Source organism: Cucurbita pepo, unplaced genomic scaffold (assembly GCF_002806865.2).
Source record: "Cucurbita pepo subsp. pepo cultivar mu-cu-16 unplaced genomic scaffold, ASM280686v2 Cp4.1_scaffold000271, whole genome shotgun sequence".
NCBI classification, from domain to species: domain Eukaryota; kingdom Viridiplantae; phylum Streptophyta; class Magnoliopsida; order Cucurbitales; family Cucurbitaceae; genus Cucurbita; species Cucurbita pepo.
Genome location: NW_019646519.1, coordinates 39,088 through 53,632, shown reverse-complemented (window position 1 = coordinate 53,632; position 14,545 = coordinate 39,088). Strand labels below are relative to the sequence as shown.

Here is a 14,545-nt window from a genome sequence, read left to right as displayed (position 1 = left end):
CCATTTTCAAGATCTGAGTAAGCAAAAACCTAGCAGTTGATCAAATTAGCAGACTGTTCAGCTCTAGAAGTCAACATAAGGGACCATGAGGAGAGATTTTGAAGGATAATGCTTCCATTTCCACCGATCAAAAACAGTTTCTACGACAAAATTTATAATGGAAACGGGAAAATTTAAATGGGGACTTACCTCGATTCCTTGATTTCCCAGTTTCACTTCGGTATTTGGATACTCAACTCCTCAGCCAGCTTCAGAAGTCTGCATAAATAAGCACTAAAAAAGTGCTACCAAGGCGTTTCAGGGCCAACCAGTCCAACCCAAAAAAAAATAGAGTTATAATAATACCCTACCAACTATATCCTACATTATTATGAAAATTGTTTGTAACTTATATACATCGTAATTTATTATTATATTAATTAAAGTCGTAAACTATTAATAAACAATTTAGACGCTAATTTAAGAATATCTCGACCATCAATCTCATCACACGTGTGGACACAATTTGTACATTTGTTTAGTCAATTGACAACAGACAAAGACTAGGTTTCTAGGCATTGAAAAATAGGAATAGCCCTAATAACACGTGTGGACACAGTTTGTACATTTGTTTAATCGATTGACAACAACAAAAAGACAGAGGTTTCTAGCATTATTGTTTGTTCCTTTCTCTATCACTGAATCTAAAAAGAAAAATCGGAATAACCAGAGGACTGTGTCTCGTCTCCATCAAAGGTCAGCCATCGGCCCCATTTCTTTTATTTTCTTTTTATTTTTCTTTAATTTTATTTTCATTCAATATGATCAAAATGAGCACAGATTCATCACACCCAGTTCTTCGATCCACCCTTTTTCCTCTCTTGCTTATCATCAGATTTCTTTTATAGAGATTCGATTAATAAAAACTTGTTTGTTTCCCATTCATGTTCTGAGTTTTGGCAGATTAGGCGAAGATTCTAATTCGTGGGACCATTTTTATGGCATAATTCAACTGGTCAAGACATATTCTCGACTAGATAAGTTCTTAAAGTATAGTCTTATATTCATTTGCTTTGAAGTAGCTAGACGGATGACTTCTAAGCTAGGCTCGTGCAACTCGAAGTTAAGAAGTCGACCCTATGTTTTAGTTAGGGTTGTTAACTCTTCAAGCTATATAAACACGAGCTATATTAACTTTTATCAATTATAAACTCATAAACCAAATGACATTTTTGCTATATTGATTAAAGATATTGCTAAGTTAGGGTTAATTCTACTAGAGAAAACAAATTGACATACTGGACCTGATTGTGTTGATGGAAGTTTTATTGTGCTGAGTTTCTTCCCCATGGAAGCTGCAGGGCTGAAACTGGTATCAACTTGGATAGCCATCCAATTGGCCAAGACAAAGCTGCTATGCCAAGACATGCCCCCCACTGGCCCCAATTCAACCTCGATGTATTGGCAAACCTTCCCAAAACCTCAACCATTACCACTTGAAAAGCTAAGGTTATCACAATTATTGCCAAAAACAGCTTGCTTTTGTGTAGCCCTTCAAATATGTTCTTCTTCTCCAGCTTCCTTGCATTGAACTCATTGAAGATTTGGCATAGAACAAAAGTGTTGAAGATCAGTGTGCTCTTAACCTTCTCATTGACATTGAAGATGGAACTTCCTTTAAATTCCAAAACCAGCAAGACTGTCACTTGATACACAGCCTGAGTTATGAGATTCCTCCACATGATTTTCGTTACTAATGGATTGGATCGACCGACTGGCGTTTTCGTCATGAGATCGTTGGTGGGTAGCTCAGTAGCTAAGGCTAAAGCTCCCATGGTGTCCATGATGAGATTCACCCATAGTAGCTGTACCGCTGTTAGCGGGACTTTACCAGACGAGACAGCGGCGATGAAGTTGATGACTAATGCTGCAATGTTCACAGTGAGCTGAAATTGAATGAACTTTTGAATGTTGTTGTAAACACATCTTCCCCATTTCAAGACGGTGACGACCGACGTAAAGTTATCGTCTAAGATGACGATGTCGGAGCTCTCCTTTGCCACTTCTGTTCCTTGAATTCCCATGGAAAGGCCAATGTCAGCCTCGTGAAGAGCTGGGGCATCATTTGTTCCATCCCCGGTGACTGCCACTACATGGCCTTGATTCTTCAAGCATTGTACCATTAGAAGCTTGTCAAATGGGGAAGATCTAGCCATCACTCGGATGGTCCCAATCTTTTCGAGCCTCTCCTCAGGTGTGTAGTTTCTAAATTTTACGCCCTCGACAACTACTTCGCTGTTCATAGCGTCGTCATCGGGATTTAGTATTCCACATTCAATTGCTATGGCTGTTGCTGTGTGTAGATTATCACCTGTCACCATTTTGATACTCACTCCAGCAGCTCTACATGATTCCACAGCTTCTCTAGCTCCTGGCCTGCAAGGATCCTTCAAACCAACTATTCCCAGTAATGTCAACTCCGATTCGTCGAGTTTTGCAGGAACGTCTCGGATATCGTCGTCTTCATTCGACTTGTGAGCAAAAGCTATGCATCGCAGGCTTTTTTCTGCCATGGCTGTGATTATTTCAGTCAATTGTCTTCTCATTTCACCATCAATGGCTCTAGCTGTTCCTTGTTTCTCATAGTAATATGAACACATAGCCAATATCATCTCTGCTGCTCCTTTCCAGTGTGTATTAACAAGCCTCGTCCCATGTCGTCGTGTCAAAACTCCGCTTCTCTTCTTCTCTGAACTGAAAGTCTCTACCAGGATCATCTCATGTTGTTTCTTCAGTTCATCCAAGTTCAAATCCAGGTCGAATACCGCCCACGAAAGTATCGCTTTCTCGGTCGGACTCCCGAAGATTTCTAGAGGTAATGAAGAAGCTGGTGTTTGAATACTACCAGTTGTGTTCAATCCAACTGCTTGGTGCAGTAATTCAACAACCTTACTGCTAATCCTTGAATTGGAATAATCTGTGTTCATAATTTTATCTTCCCCAATCCAAAACTCTGTAACTTTCATCTGATTCAAAGTAAGGGTACCAGTTTTATCGGTACAAATTGTTGTTGCTGAGCCCATGGTCTCACAAGCAGAGAGTTTCCGAACCATTGCATTATCCGCCATCATCTTTTTCATGGAGTAAGCTAAAGTTAAAGTAACAGCTAGAGGCAAACCTTCCGGAATCGCCACCACAACGATTGTAACAGCCGCCGCAACCATGCCAAGAACTGCATTCATAACATCATCGAACCTCGTCTTGCTTCCATTGAACTCGCCGGTGCTACCAGTGAAATAGCGAGCCAGAAGAACAAGAAGCACCACCACTGCGACCGTCAGTCCTAGCTTCCCGATAATGGCGGTCATCTTGTTCAGACGAGCTTGCAGTGGAGTTTCCTCATTAATTTCCCTTCTAATTGAACTCATCATTTCTCCCCAGGCTGTGTTCATTCCCACAGAAGTCACCATCATCACACCAAATCCATCGTTCACTTTGGTTCCTGATAGCAGAAACGGATTAATTTCGTGATTTACTTCAGCGTGTTCGCTCTCTCCAGTCATACTCGATTCGTCGATCTTCAGCGAATGTCCATCGAGGAACACTCCGTCCGCGGGAATCTGATCTCCGATCTTCAAATATACGATGTCTCCGACAAGGAGTTCGAATATCGATACTGATTTGCGTCGACCGGCTCTGGTGACTTCGATTTTTATATCGTCTCTCTCGTTTGAAAGTTTCTCGAACTGTCGCGATTGCTTGAAGTTGCTAGCGGCGGAAACGACGACCACCAGAAATATGGCGATGACAATGCTGCCACCGTCGTACCATCCATCATCCCAACCATGTTGTTTGATACCAAATCCCAAAGAAAGCACTGCACAAATCAATAGAATGATTATTGTTGTATCGTTAAACGCTTCAATCACGAACCTAAAGAAGCTTTTGCCGTGGCGCTTCGAGTAAGTATTTGTTCCAAAAGCGTTTGTTCTGTAATTAAGGTCATCCTCAGTTGCACAAATTCCGTCATGTGGATTAGTTTTAAGAAGATTGGCCAGTCCATCAACGCCCCCAAATCGATTCAAACACTCACAATCCTTCTCCCTCACCATCTCACTAAGAACTTTCTGATCAACGCCGAAAAAGCCTGCCATGCACGGCTGCTCGCCAGAATCCGTACTATCATCATTAACCTGCACATCAAGAGTAACAAACGAAAGCGACCGCAAAAGAGCGCCGGATTTACGGTCAGTGACCTTCCTCGTCAGAGACATGAGAGCTCTGGTGAAATAAATGGCGGCAAAGGCCATCTTCCACCTCCGTTTGTGAGCTTTAGCCATAACCAGGCGTTCTTCACGATTAAGAACTTCAACTACCTCATCACTTCTCCTGCACCTCAACGCCATGGACGCAACAACAAAATGATTTTGATGAAGAAATCAAAGGATGAACAAACAGAAAATGAATTGGATTGAAGAAACCCACGGATTTAATTCCTTCTTATAGGAAAGAAATTAAGCCACGAACTTCCACTGTAGCTTCCTTCCTAACCGTTTATGGATTGTGCGTGTTTGAGAAATTAATCGAATGTTTAAGGAAATTTATTATTATTATTATTATTATTATTACTACAGTGATATAGTTTGGTACAATATTCGAAATTTGGTCGAAATTTCCTAAAAATTCTATTATTATTTTCATCTTTATACGTTTAATTTGACTAATAGATTTCGAGTTTGAATATTTAAACTTATCCCAACAAAAAAAAAATGACGTCAACTTTCTTAACCGTGTTGTTAGGTTTTCAGCGATCATCAGTCTTATGCTCGGTATAAAGACTATGCGACCATCTGTAAATAGTTGTTCGGGTCTAGTCGTTTTGTTGTGATTAGTGGGCACTTGTTCGCTCAAACTTGTGGCTATAATTTAATTTGTGCCCTTAGGTATTCTCTACCTACCGACCTGTTCACGAGGAGACGTTTTGTAGAAGGTCGTTCGAGTTATTCTATAACTATGACCTAAGTTACTTTTCATGTCGTAAACCGTTAGTATTTCATTTCAAAAAAATACCCAAACAAAAGAAAGTCGTTAACTTCTTTAACCATGTCGTTAGGCTTTAGGCGATCGATCAGTCTTATGCACGGTCTAATAACTTTACGAGGACTTGTAAAAAGTCATTCAGGTCGAGTCATCGTGATTCCTTTTGTGATGAGGAAGCTATTGTTCGCTCGGAAACATGTGGCTATAATTTAATTTGTGCCCTTAGTTATTCTCTACCTATCGACCTGTTCACGAGGAGGCCTTTTGTAGAAGGTCGTTCGAGTTTTTCTGTAATGACCTAAGTTACTTTTCATGCCCTAAACCGTCAATATTCTATTTCAAAAGATACCCAAACAAAAGAAAGTCGTTAACTTCCTTAACCGTGTCGATAGGCTTTAGGCGATCGATCAGTCTTATGCACGGTCTAATAACTTTACAAGGACTTGTAAAAAATTGTTCAGGTCGACTCATCGTGATTCCTTTTATGACGATGAAGCAATTATTCGCTCGTAGACATGTGGCTATAATTTATCTTGGTGCCTAAGTTTATTCTTTACTAGCGTACGTTTAAAGTATACATTTTGTAGAAAGCTATGACATGAAATTACTTTTATACCCTTATTTTGATTTTTATATAAATGTAATTTATTTAATTTTATAGATTTTTAACAAAAATCTAATATGGTAAGTTATTTATGGTGTGAAATTAATTAAAAACATATATAAATTTGATTTGTTTTTAAGATATTATATTAGTTTAAAAAAATATTTTAAAAAAAAATTATATGAATTATCTCGTAATTTATATGATTTAAAATATAATCTATCATATAAATATAAATTTTTTGTCGACTATAATGCAAAATTTTATTAATTTTAAGAAGAAAATGATTAACCCAACTTTTTCTAATAATATATTTTTTATGCTACTTTATGAAACAAATATCAACGTGATTATATTATTCGTGTTAAATATTTTTGTATGGACTCTACTTTGACCTATAACATATAAATAATAATATTAGGTGGAAGGACATAAGGGGATGGTGGGAAAGGGACCCGGTCAGGGACAAATAATATAATTTCGATCCCCGTTTAGCCAACATAAAAAAGAAAAAAACTTTTTCCGCCCCCTTTCACATTCTCGTTCGTACGTGTTTTATATATATATATATATATATATATATACTATTTTCTTATCAAAATAATTATAAATTTTGTCCGTAATTTCAAAATTTATAATATTATCATTGACCTTTCACAAACATTTCAAAATTATTTTTGAAGTAAAAAATGGCTAGTTCCCGTAGCACTGAAATATAATATTATAATTTTTAAAATAATATATATATATAAATAAGGTTTTTTTTTATATAATTAATCTTTAAATATGGGTAAAAAGTTATTTAGAAATTAATTAAATAGTAAATGAAAAATTAATGAAATTAATTATTATTATTATGAAAATGATAAAATTAAAATTCTATGAAATTTCCTTGTGTAAATGGAAGAAATTTTATTTGGAATTTTGGATAAGTCAAAGGGTCAAATTACTTCCTTACAAGGGACCATTTATTTTGAGAAAATTGAAAAAAAAGGTCTAGAAATTAATAGTTAAAAATAAAATTCTTCAATTTTATTTGATTATTTATAAAATAAATAATCTTTTCTTTTTTTGGTTAGTCAAATAAGTTAGCTATATTTTTTTTTAGTGTAACAATGTATTCTGATTTACACGGGATTCCACGTGTCTTGTACTACTCGGGTCAAAATGTAAGTTAGGGTTGCTTCTGGTTACAGCACTCATGTCATACGGGATTCCACATGTACCATGCTACTCAGGTCAAAACGTAAGTTAGTAGTGCTTCCAGTTGCAGCACTCACCAGTTCACCTAGCTCCACATTACACGAGATTTCGTGTGTCCCATGCTACTCATGTCAAAATGTAAGTTAGTGGTGCCTCTTACTACAGCACTCACGTCATATGGGATTCCACATGTACTATGCTACTCAGATCAAACCGTAAGTTAATAGTGCTTCCAGTTGCAACACTCACCGGTTCACCTAGCTCTACATCACACGAGATTCTATGTGTCCTATGCTACTCGTGTCAAAATGTAAGTTAGTGGTACTTCTTATTACAGCACTCACGTCATACGGGATTCCACATGTACCATGCTACTCAGGTCAAAACGTAAGTTAGTAGTGCTTCTTACTACAATACTCCCGATTCTACATGTACCATGCTACTCAGGTCAAAATATAAGCTAGTGGTGCTTCCGACTGCAACACTCACCGGTTCACCTAGCACCACGAAATTCCACTTGTCCCATGCTACTCATGTAACGACCCAAGCCCACCGCTAGCAGATATTGTCATCTTTGGGCTTTCCCTTTCGGGCTCCCTTCAAGGCTTTAAAACGCGTCTACTAGGGGAAGATTTCCACACACTTATAAAGGGTTGTTTGTTCTCCTCCCCAACCAATGTGGGTCATCACGTGTCAAAACGTAATTTCTTCACTGTAAAGTTTTATATATGTATTATCGTCAAAATGAATACAATTCAACCGTAATTCACGTGTATCATTGACCAAAAGACTAGAGGTTCAAATACGAATCTCGAGCATTTACTTTATCTATATATATATAAGGTGTATAATGATGTCATTCACCCCATGTAAGAAGCATGACTCGTTGTATTTTATCTACATTGACCGTGGACTCTTATTGACCTAGAGAATAAGTCTTTTTTCATTCGAATGTTTCCAAGTCAAATAAAAAAAATATTAGTAAACTTTATCTTATAAAAAATAATAATAAAATTTTGATTAAATTACGTAACAATCGACTAATATAGACTACGTGATAAAATGTCATAAAACTATGATATTAAATTCTGTCAACATTTTCATCCATATTTCTATATGTTCGTGAGTCTGACATCATTATTCCATCGTAATATATAAATTTATTAAATATAAAAAAAAATATTGTCGATGTGAACTTAATATTAATATTAAGAAATTTTATATAAAAAAGTATCGATATTTTCATGGACGTTTTTATAAAATTAAAGTTATAACGTTTTTATCAACGATCGATATTTAAAACTTTGGTTAGAGCTTTATTTATTCTAAAGGAATTTCTAAGAACTTTTAGGTTTATAAATGTATGCAAGAAACTTGTGACGAAAGTTCAAAGCGGTCTCCTTTTTCGTGATATGATGATTCGATTTGGAGATGATTATTCGAGAGCTTTAGTTGCTTTTTATATACCGTCCAATCCGGGGAGGGAGTGAAGATTAGTTGGATTAGCCCACTTTTCTGTAGGCTGTAGAGCTTCTGCATAACTTCTTTCAGATTGAGCTGATATCCGTTACGGTCGTTCGTTATTCCATTCAAAGAATCTCCGTTCCAGAACGTCCTCATCCTTGTCTCTGACACTCGCCCAAATCCCTGCCTTGTCCCATATTAATTAATAAAAATACCCATAAACTTTAAACTTTATCTCAAAAATACTCATAAACTTTCAAAAATCTAAAAAATATCCTTACGGTTAGTTTGGATGAAAACCGCTCGGCCCAGATCTTTGAGCTTCCCCCTCAAGGCTTTAAATCGAGTCTCTTAGGGGAAGGTTTCCGGCCCAAATCTTTGGGCTTCCCCTCAAGGCTTTAAATCGAGTCTGTTAAGGGAAGGTTTCCGGCCCAGATCTTTGGGCTTCCCCTCAAGGCTTTAAATCGAGTTTGTTAGGGGAAGGTTTTCACCCCCGTGTAAAGGATGTTTTGTTCTCATCCCCAACCATACATGGGACATTACTATCCACCCCCCTTTGGGGCCCAACGTCGCTGACACTCTTTCCTTTCCTCAATCAATGTGAGACCATCTCCGCCAAATCCACCCCCCTTTGGGGCCAGCGTCCTTACTAGCACACCGTCTCGTGTCTACCCCATTTGGGGAACAGTCTCTTCGCTGGTGCATAGTTCGATGTCTGACTCTGATACCATTTGTAACGGCCCAAATCCACCGCTAGTAGATATTGTCCTCTTTGTGCTTTCCTTTTCGGGCTTCCCCTCAAGGCTTTAAAACGTGTCTACTATGGGAAAGTTTCCACACCCTTATATAAGGTGTTTTGTTCTCCTCTCCAACCAATGTGGGACATCACGGCTATTAATGAAACTTTTGAAAACTCGGTATTTTTGAAAGTTTAAGAGTATTTTTTAAACAAAATATTAACCGTTTATGTCTCAAACTAACGGTAAGGGTATTATTGAACTTCTTTTTAAAGTTTAATGACGAATATTTTGAGACAAACTTGAATGACTGTACGAACTCTTTGTTGTTAAAAGTCTCTCAGGTCCCGACAAGGGATGGAAGGCTAAGATGACGGTGGTCAATAAATCATAATTTTTTTTAATACAAATTAAAATTATTAATTATAATAAATTTTTATTTGTAGACAACCTGGGCAAATGACAACTCAGGGTACACCAAATCCATGGGACCACAAAAAAAAAAGGACCATTTTTGTTCTTTTTTATATTTTTAAAATTCAAAAAAGGGACAAATGAAATGTAGATCCTTTATAAGGACCACAAGACATTGTCTCTTTCTTGATAGTTATTTTATTTTTATTTTTTTATTTTTAAAAATTGTGCGGGTTTTCGCACTAATAGGTCAAAATGAGATTACGCGGGAACCAACGATATTACAACATGAGTTCGATGGAGATTGAACTAAATGTTTTTACCATACCTAAAATTTATCATTATAGCAATGCTGAAACCATATAAATATTCATAAACGAGGTCTAAGAATGAAGAATGAGTAAAATGACTAAATAAATACGAGCTTTGGCTAATACCCGAGGCATAAAAGAAACATTTTCAACGGGATCTCGAAACCCACCAGCCACCCCGACCTAATTCATGTCGAGCCCACCAACTTCTTGACAAGATGCCTAGAGTTGAGTTTCTGATCCAAATTCAAATGGGTTCTAGATTCTGGTCAGAGACTACTATATTTGCGCTAAAAAATGACTAAATAAATACGAGCTATGGCTAATACCCGAGGCATAAAAGAAGTATTTTCAACGGGACCTCAAAACCCACCAGCCACTCCGACCTAATTCATGATGAGCACACCAACTTCTTGACAAGATGCCTAGAGTTGGGTTTCTGATCCAAATTCAAATGGGTTCTAGATCCCGGTCGGAGACCACTATATTTGCGCTCACAGTCCAACAAAGCGAAGTAGTAGTCTCTTTCATTGCATTACGAAGTACACGCTTCGCCAACTCCTTCCCCGTGTCCACTAGCTCTCCCACCCAGAAGGAAGAGAAGACAAAAAAGTGATACATAAAGCTATTGCTTCGAGTCGAGCACTAAAAGAAAAGGATCAGGAAACACGATGCACGGTGTCACAACAACGCCAAGCTGGCTTTCTCAAGAACTTAATTGGAAAAATTTATTACAAACAAGACAAGAACATGAACCTGCTAAAAGAACCACATATTTCCTTGTGGAAACAGGATGTGTTGTAACAAAATTGAATAGAATAGTAAGCATATAAAAGTATCCAATAACATCAAAATACTAGTAACTTTTGGTAGTAACATCTAATTAAGCTTCGATTGCACCGAGGCAGCCCGACCGGGTTAGCCGGGTCTTAACTAATTACTCTTTACCGTCAGCAGAACGGAGTGAGCCGAGTTGAACCGGGGCTTGGGTACCAACAACCTTTGATGATCCATAAACTGAGAGGTCAATGCCTTCAGACTTTTCTTTTTCAATCTGTTCCTTGATCCAGAAGTAGGTAATTCTCAAACCATCCTACACAGGTAGAACACAATACACAACAACTGATGAGCACGGGAAAGTGTCGGCGACGAAAGTTACGAAGAACTTTTAATCGTCGAGGTTAAACGAAATGACAACTTTTTTACCTTCAACTTCATTGTGGGAGCCCATCCGAGTTTCTCTTTAATGAGTGTGTTGTCTGAGTTACGACCACGAACACCCTCGGGTCCAGGGATGTGGTGAATTGGAAGGTTTTTGTCGTCGAAGCTAAGAACGATTGCAGCCATTTCGTTCATGCTGACCATCTCATCGCTGCCAATGTTCACTGGCTCGCGGAAGTCCGATTTAGTCAATCTGCAAACAGAAGTAAAAATTGACAATTTTAATCTCATTTCGAGTGAGCCAAGATTTAGTTGTTTGTATAGCCCCTTCGTTGAACGTAGATGTCAATCGTTAAGAACTCGTCCCAAAATATACACCAATTGTTGTCCTTGTAGCAACAACTTAATCAATAAATCTCGAGCTGAAACCAATAAGCCAAAAAGCACTCGAGATATTGTAACAGCCCAAGTATTACACTGCTAGAAGATATTGTCCACTTTGGTCCATTACGTATCGCCGTCNAAACAGAAGTAAAAATTGACAATTTTAATCTCATCTCGAGTGAGCCAAGATTTAGTTGTTTGTATAGCCCCTTCGTTGAACGTAGATGTCAATCGTTAAGAACTCGTCCCAAAATATACACCAATTGTTGTCCTTGTAGCAACAACTTAATCAATAAATCTCGAGCTGAAACCAATAAGCCAAAAAGCACTCGAGATATTGTAACAGCCCAAGTATTACACTGCTAGCAGATATTGTCCGCTTTGGTCCATTACGTATCGCCGTTACCCTCACAGTTTTAAAACACGTCTGTTAGGGAGAGGTTTCCACACCCTTATAGGAATGCTTCGTTCTCCTCTCCAACCGATGTGGGATCTCGCAATCCACGCCCCTTAGGGGTCCAATGTTCTCACTGGCACACCGCTCGGTGTCTAGCTCTGTACCATTTGTAACCGCCCAAATAATCCACCGCTAGCAGATATTATCCGTTTGGGCCCGTCACATATCGCTGCCAACCTCACGATTTTAAAACGCATCTGTTAGGGAGAGGTTTCCACACCTTTATAAGGAATGTTTCGTTCTCCTCTCCAACCGATGTGGGATCTCACAATCCCACCCCACTAGGAGGTCCGGCGTCCTCACTGGCACACCGCTCAGTGTCTAACTCTGATACCATTTGTACGCTTTGGCCCGTTAGGTATTGCCATCAGCCTCACGGTTTTCGGAGAGGTTTCCACACCTTTATAAGGAATGCTTCGTTCTCCTCTCCAACCGATGTGGGATCTCGCAATCCACGCCCCTTAGGGGTCCAATGTTCTCACTGGCACACCGCTCGGTGTCTAGCTCTGTACCATTTGTAACCGCCCAAATAATCCTCCGCTAGCAGATATTATCCGTTTGGGCCCGTCACATATCGCCGCCAACCTCACGATTTTAAAATGCATCTGTAAGGGAGAGGTTTCCACACCTTTATAAAGAATGTTTCGTTCTCCTCTCCAACCGATGTGGGATCTCACAATCCCACCCCACTAGGAGGTCCGGCGTCCTCANGTGGGATCTCACAATCCCACCCCACTAGGAGGTCCGGCATCCTCACTGGCACACCGCTCAGTGTCTCTGATACCATTTGTACGCTTTGGCCCGTTAGGTATCGCCATCAGCCTCACGGTNTACGCTTTGGCCCGTTAGGTATTGCCATCAGCCTCACGGTTTTCGGAGAGGTTTCCACACCCTTATAAGGAATGCTTCGTTCTCCTCTCCAACCGATGTGGGATCTCGCAATCCACGCCCCTTAGGGGTCCAATGTTCTCACTGGCACACCGCTCGGTGTCTAGCTCTGTACCATTTGTAACCGCCCAAATAATCCACCGCTAGCAGATATTATCCGTTTGGGCCCGTCACATATCGCTGCCAACCTCACGATTTTAAAACGCATCTGTTAGGGAGAGGTTTCCACACCTTTATAAGGAATGTTTCGTTCTCCTCTCCAACCGATGTGGGATCTCACAATCCCACCCCACTAGGAGGTCCGGCATCCTCGCTGGCACACCGCTCAGTGTCTAACTCTGATACCATTTGTACGCTTTGGCCCGTTAGGTATTGCCATCAGCCTCACGGTTTTGGGAGAGGTTTCCACACCCTTATAAGGAATGCTTCGTTCTCGTTCTCCTCTCCAACCGATGTGAGATCTCACACTCATACTCAAGATTACGTCAAATCCAAGAAGATTACGTCAAATCCAAGAAAGTACAAATTTTAAACATGGAAGCATGGATGATGAAATATGCAGCAATTGAACTTNCGATGTGAGATCTCACACTTATACTCAACATTACGTCAAATCCAAGAAAGTAGAAATTTTAAACATAGAAGCATAATGAAATATGCAGCAATTGAACTTACCGAAGAACACCTTCTACACATTCATCAATGAAGGTGAAAGATCTTGTCTGAAGACCATCTCCCCACATCTCAAACTTATCTACAGAAGTGAGGGCCTTCCTACAAAATGCAGCAGGAGCCTTTTCCCTTCCACCTATCATGAACAAAACGATATCATTAGTCATTTCATACAATTCGTCGATGTGAAAACAACTATTTTGAGCATTCGGGTCGACCTTTCCACGTTCCAAACGGACCATAAATGTTATGGAACCTCCCAATTCGGCACTCGATACTGAAATCCTTGTTGTAATGCTTGCACAACTCCTCCGTCGCAAGCTTCTCCAAGCCATAAGCATCTTGAGGCTACGAAACAATCGTTAACACGGTTTTAATAACCACATAGCTAACCGTAGTTTCGTTTCTTAGTCGGTAACATAGAAGCAAATATGTACCTCAGCAGGCCAAGCATCTGACTCTTTCAAGCTCACATTTGGTACTTTCTTCCTCATTGGTAAGGACAGTGCCCTTAAAAATTCTAGCTACTCCTGGCCCCGCCCAGCCCCACAAATTAAAGGCCATAACCCTCTAAAGGGTAGAGACAATACCAGCAAAAATGCTTATAAACCATGAATTGAGAGAGATATCCATGAAAACTAACCTCTTAACACCATTGATTCTTGCAGCTTCAAGCATGTTGAAGCTAATCATGGTGTTATTATACATAATAACAGAGTGATTGGATTGAATGAAGCCCATTCCACCCATGTCAGCAGCCAAGTTAAAGACATGGTCAACATTCTTTGTGACCTTCAAGCAATTATCCATCACTCTAAGATCAACAAGATGAAATTCATTGCAGAACATATCTTCTGTCATGTGTTCATTCCTTTTCCAATCAGAAGCAATAATGTAATGGCCTTCATTCTTCAAACGCCTAGCAATATGAGAGGCAATAAAGCCACCGGCGCCGGTGATCGAGATTCTTAGATTCTCCGATGGCCAATATGGCTCTCTTTCAAGCTCTTGATATGTGTATGAACCGTAATTCGTTTCTCCAGCGCTCCCCATTCTGCACCAAAATGGAGATTCATCGCAAGAAATGGTGAATTTCACTACAATAATTGAAAAAGAGAGACAGAGTTCATGCAAATTTTAAACGAATCGAGGCAAAAACAACATACCTAATAAAGATAACAAGAAATCAAAAACTACCCAGAAATCAAACCCTAAATCTGAACGAAAACAC

At 39.2% G+C, this 14,545-nt stretch overlaps 2 protein-coding genes across 3 annotated transcripts; both read right to left on the bottom strand.

Annotated features, from left to right (window-relative positions):
• Positions 1-37: 37 nt before the first annotated feature.
• On the bottom strand, positions 38-4,493 carry LOC111784747 (putative calcium-transporting ATPase 13, plasma membrane-type). 2 transcript variants are annotated; one of them, XM_023665359.1, is made up of 2 exons: positions 1,284-4,493; positions 38-258 (listed from the first exon to the last, which is right to left on the bottom strand). In XM_023665359.1, the coding sequence occupies exon 1, from the start codon at positions 4,383-4,385 to the stop codon at positions 1,305-1,307; it is 3,081 nt and encodes a 1,026-aa protein (XP_023521127.1). In that variant the 5' UTR covers positions 4,386-4,493; the 3' UTR covers positions 38-258; positions 1,284-1,304. The 2 variants fall into 2 exon arrangements, with proteins under 2 accessions (XP_023521127.1, XP_023521126.1); XM_023665358.1 differs by having other exon boundaries at positions 39-273.
• Positions 4,494-10,432: 5,939 nt separating this feature from the next.
• On the bottom strand, positions 10,433-14,545 carry LOC111784760 (GDP-mannose 3,5-epimerase-like). Its single transcript, XM_023665372.1, has 7 exons — positions 14,481-14,545; positions 13,954-14,368; positions 13,752-13,838; positions 13,533-13,662; positions 13,318-13,450; positions 10,959-11,166; positions 10,433-10,845 (listed from the first exon to the last, which is right to left on the bottom strand). Exons 2-7 carry the CDS (start codon positions 14,365-14,367, stop codon positions 10,690-10,692), a joined length of 1,128 nt encoding a protein of 375 aa, XP_023521140.1. The 5' UTR covers position 14,368; positions 14,481-14,545; the 3' UTR covers positions 10,433-10,689.

Excerpts from the sequence above, each read along its gene's own strand:
- LOC111784747 (XM_023665359.1), bottom strand. The coding sequence starts at position 4,385 with ATGGCGTTGAGGTGCAGGAGAAGTGATGAGGTAGTTGAAGTTCTTAAT.
- LOC111784760 (XM_023665372.1), bottom strand. The coding sequence starts at position 14,367 with ATGGGGAGCGCTGGAGAAACGAATTACGGTTCATACACATATCAAGAG. Across the intron at positions 13,663-13,751 it reads CAGATGCTTGGCCTGCTGAG|CCTCAAGATGCTTATGGCTT; the intron begins GTACATATTTGC and ends ATTGTTTCGTAG. Across the intron at positions 13,451-13,532 it reads TCCGTTTGGAACGTGGAAAG|GTGGAAGGGAAAAGGCTCCT; the intron begins GTCGACCCGAAT and ends TGTTCATGATAG.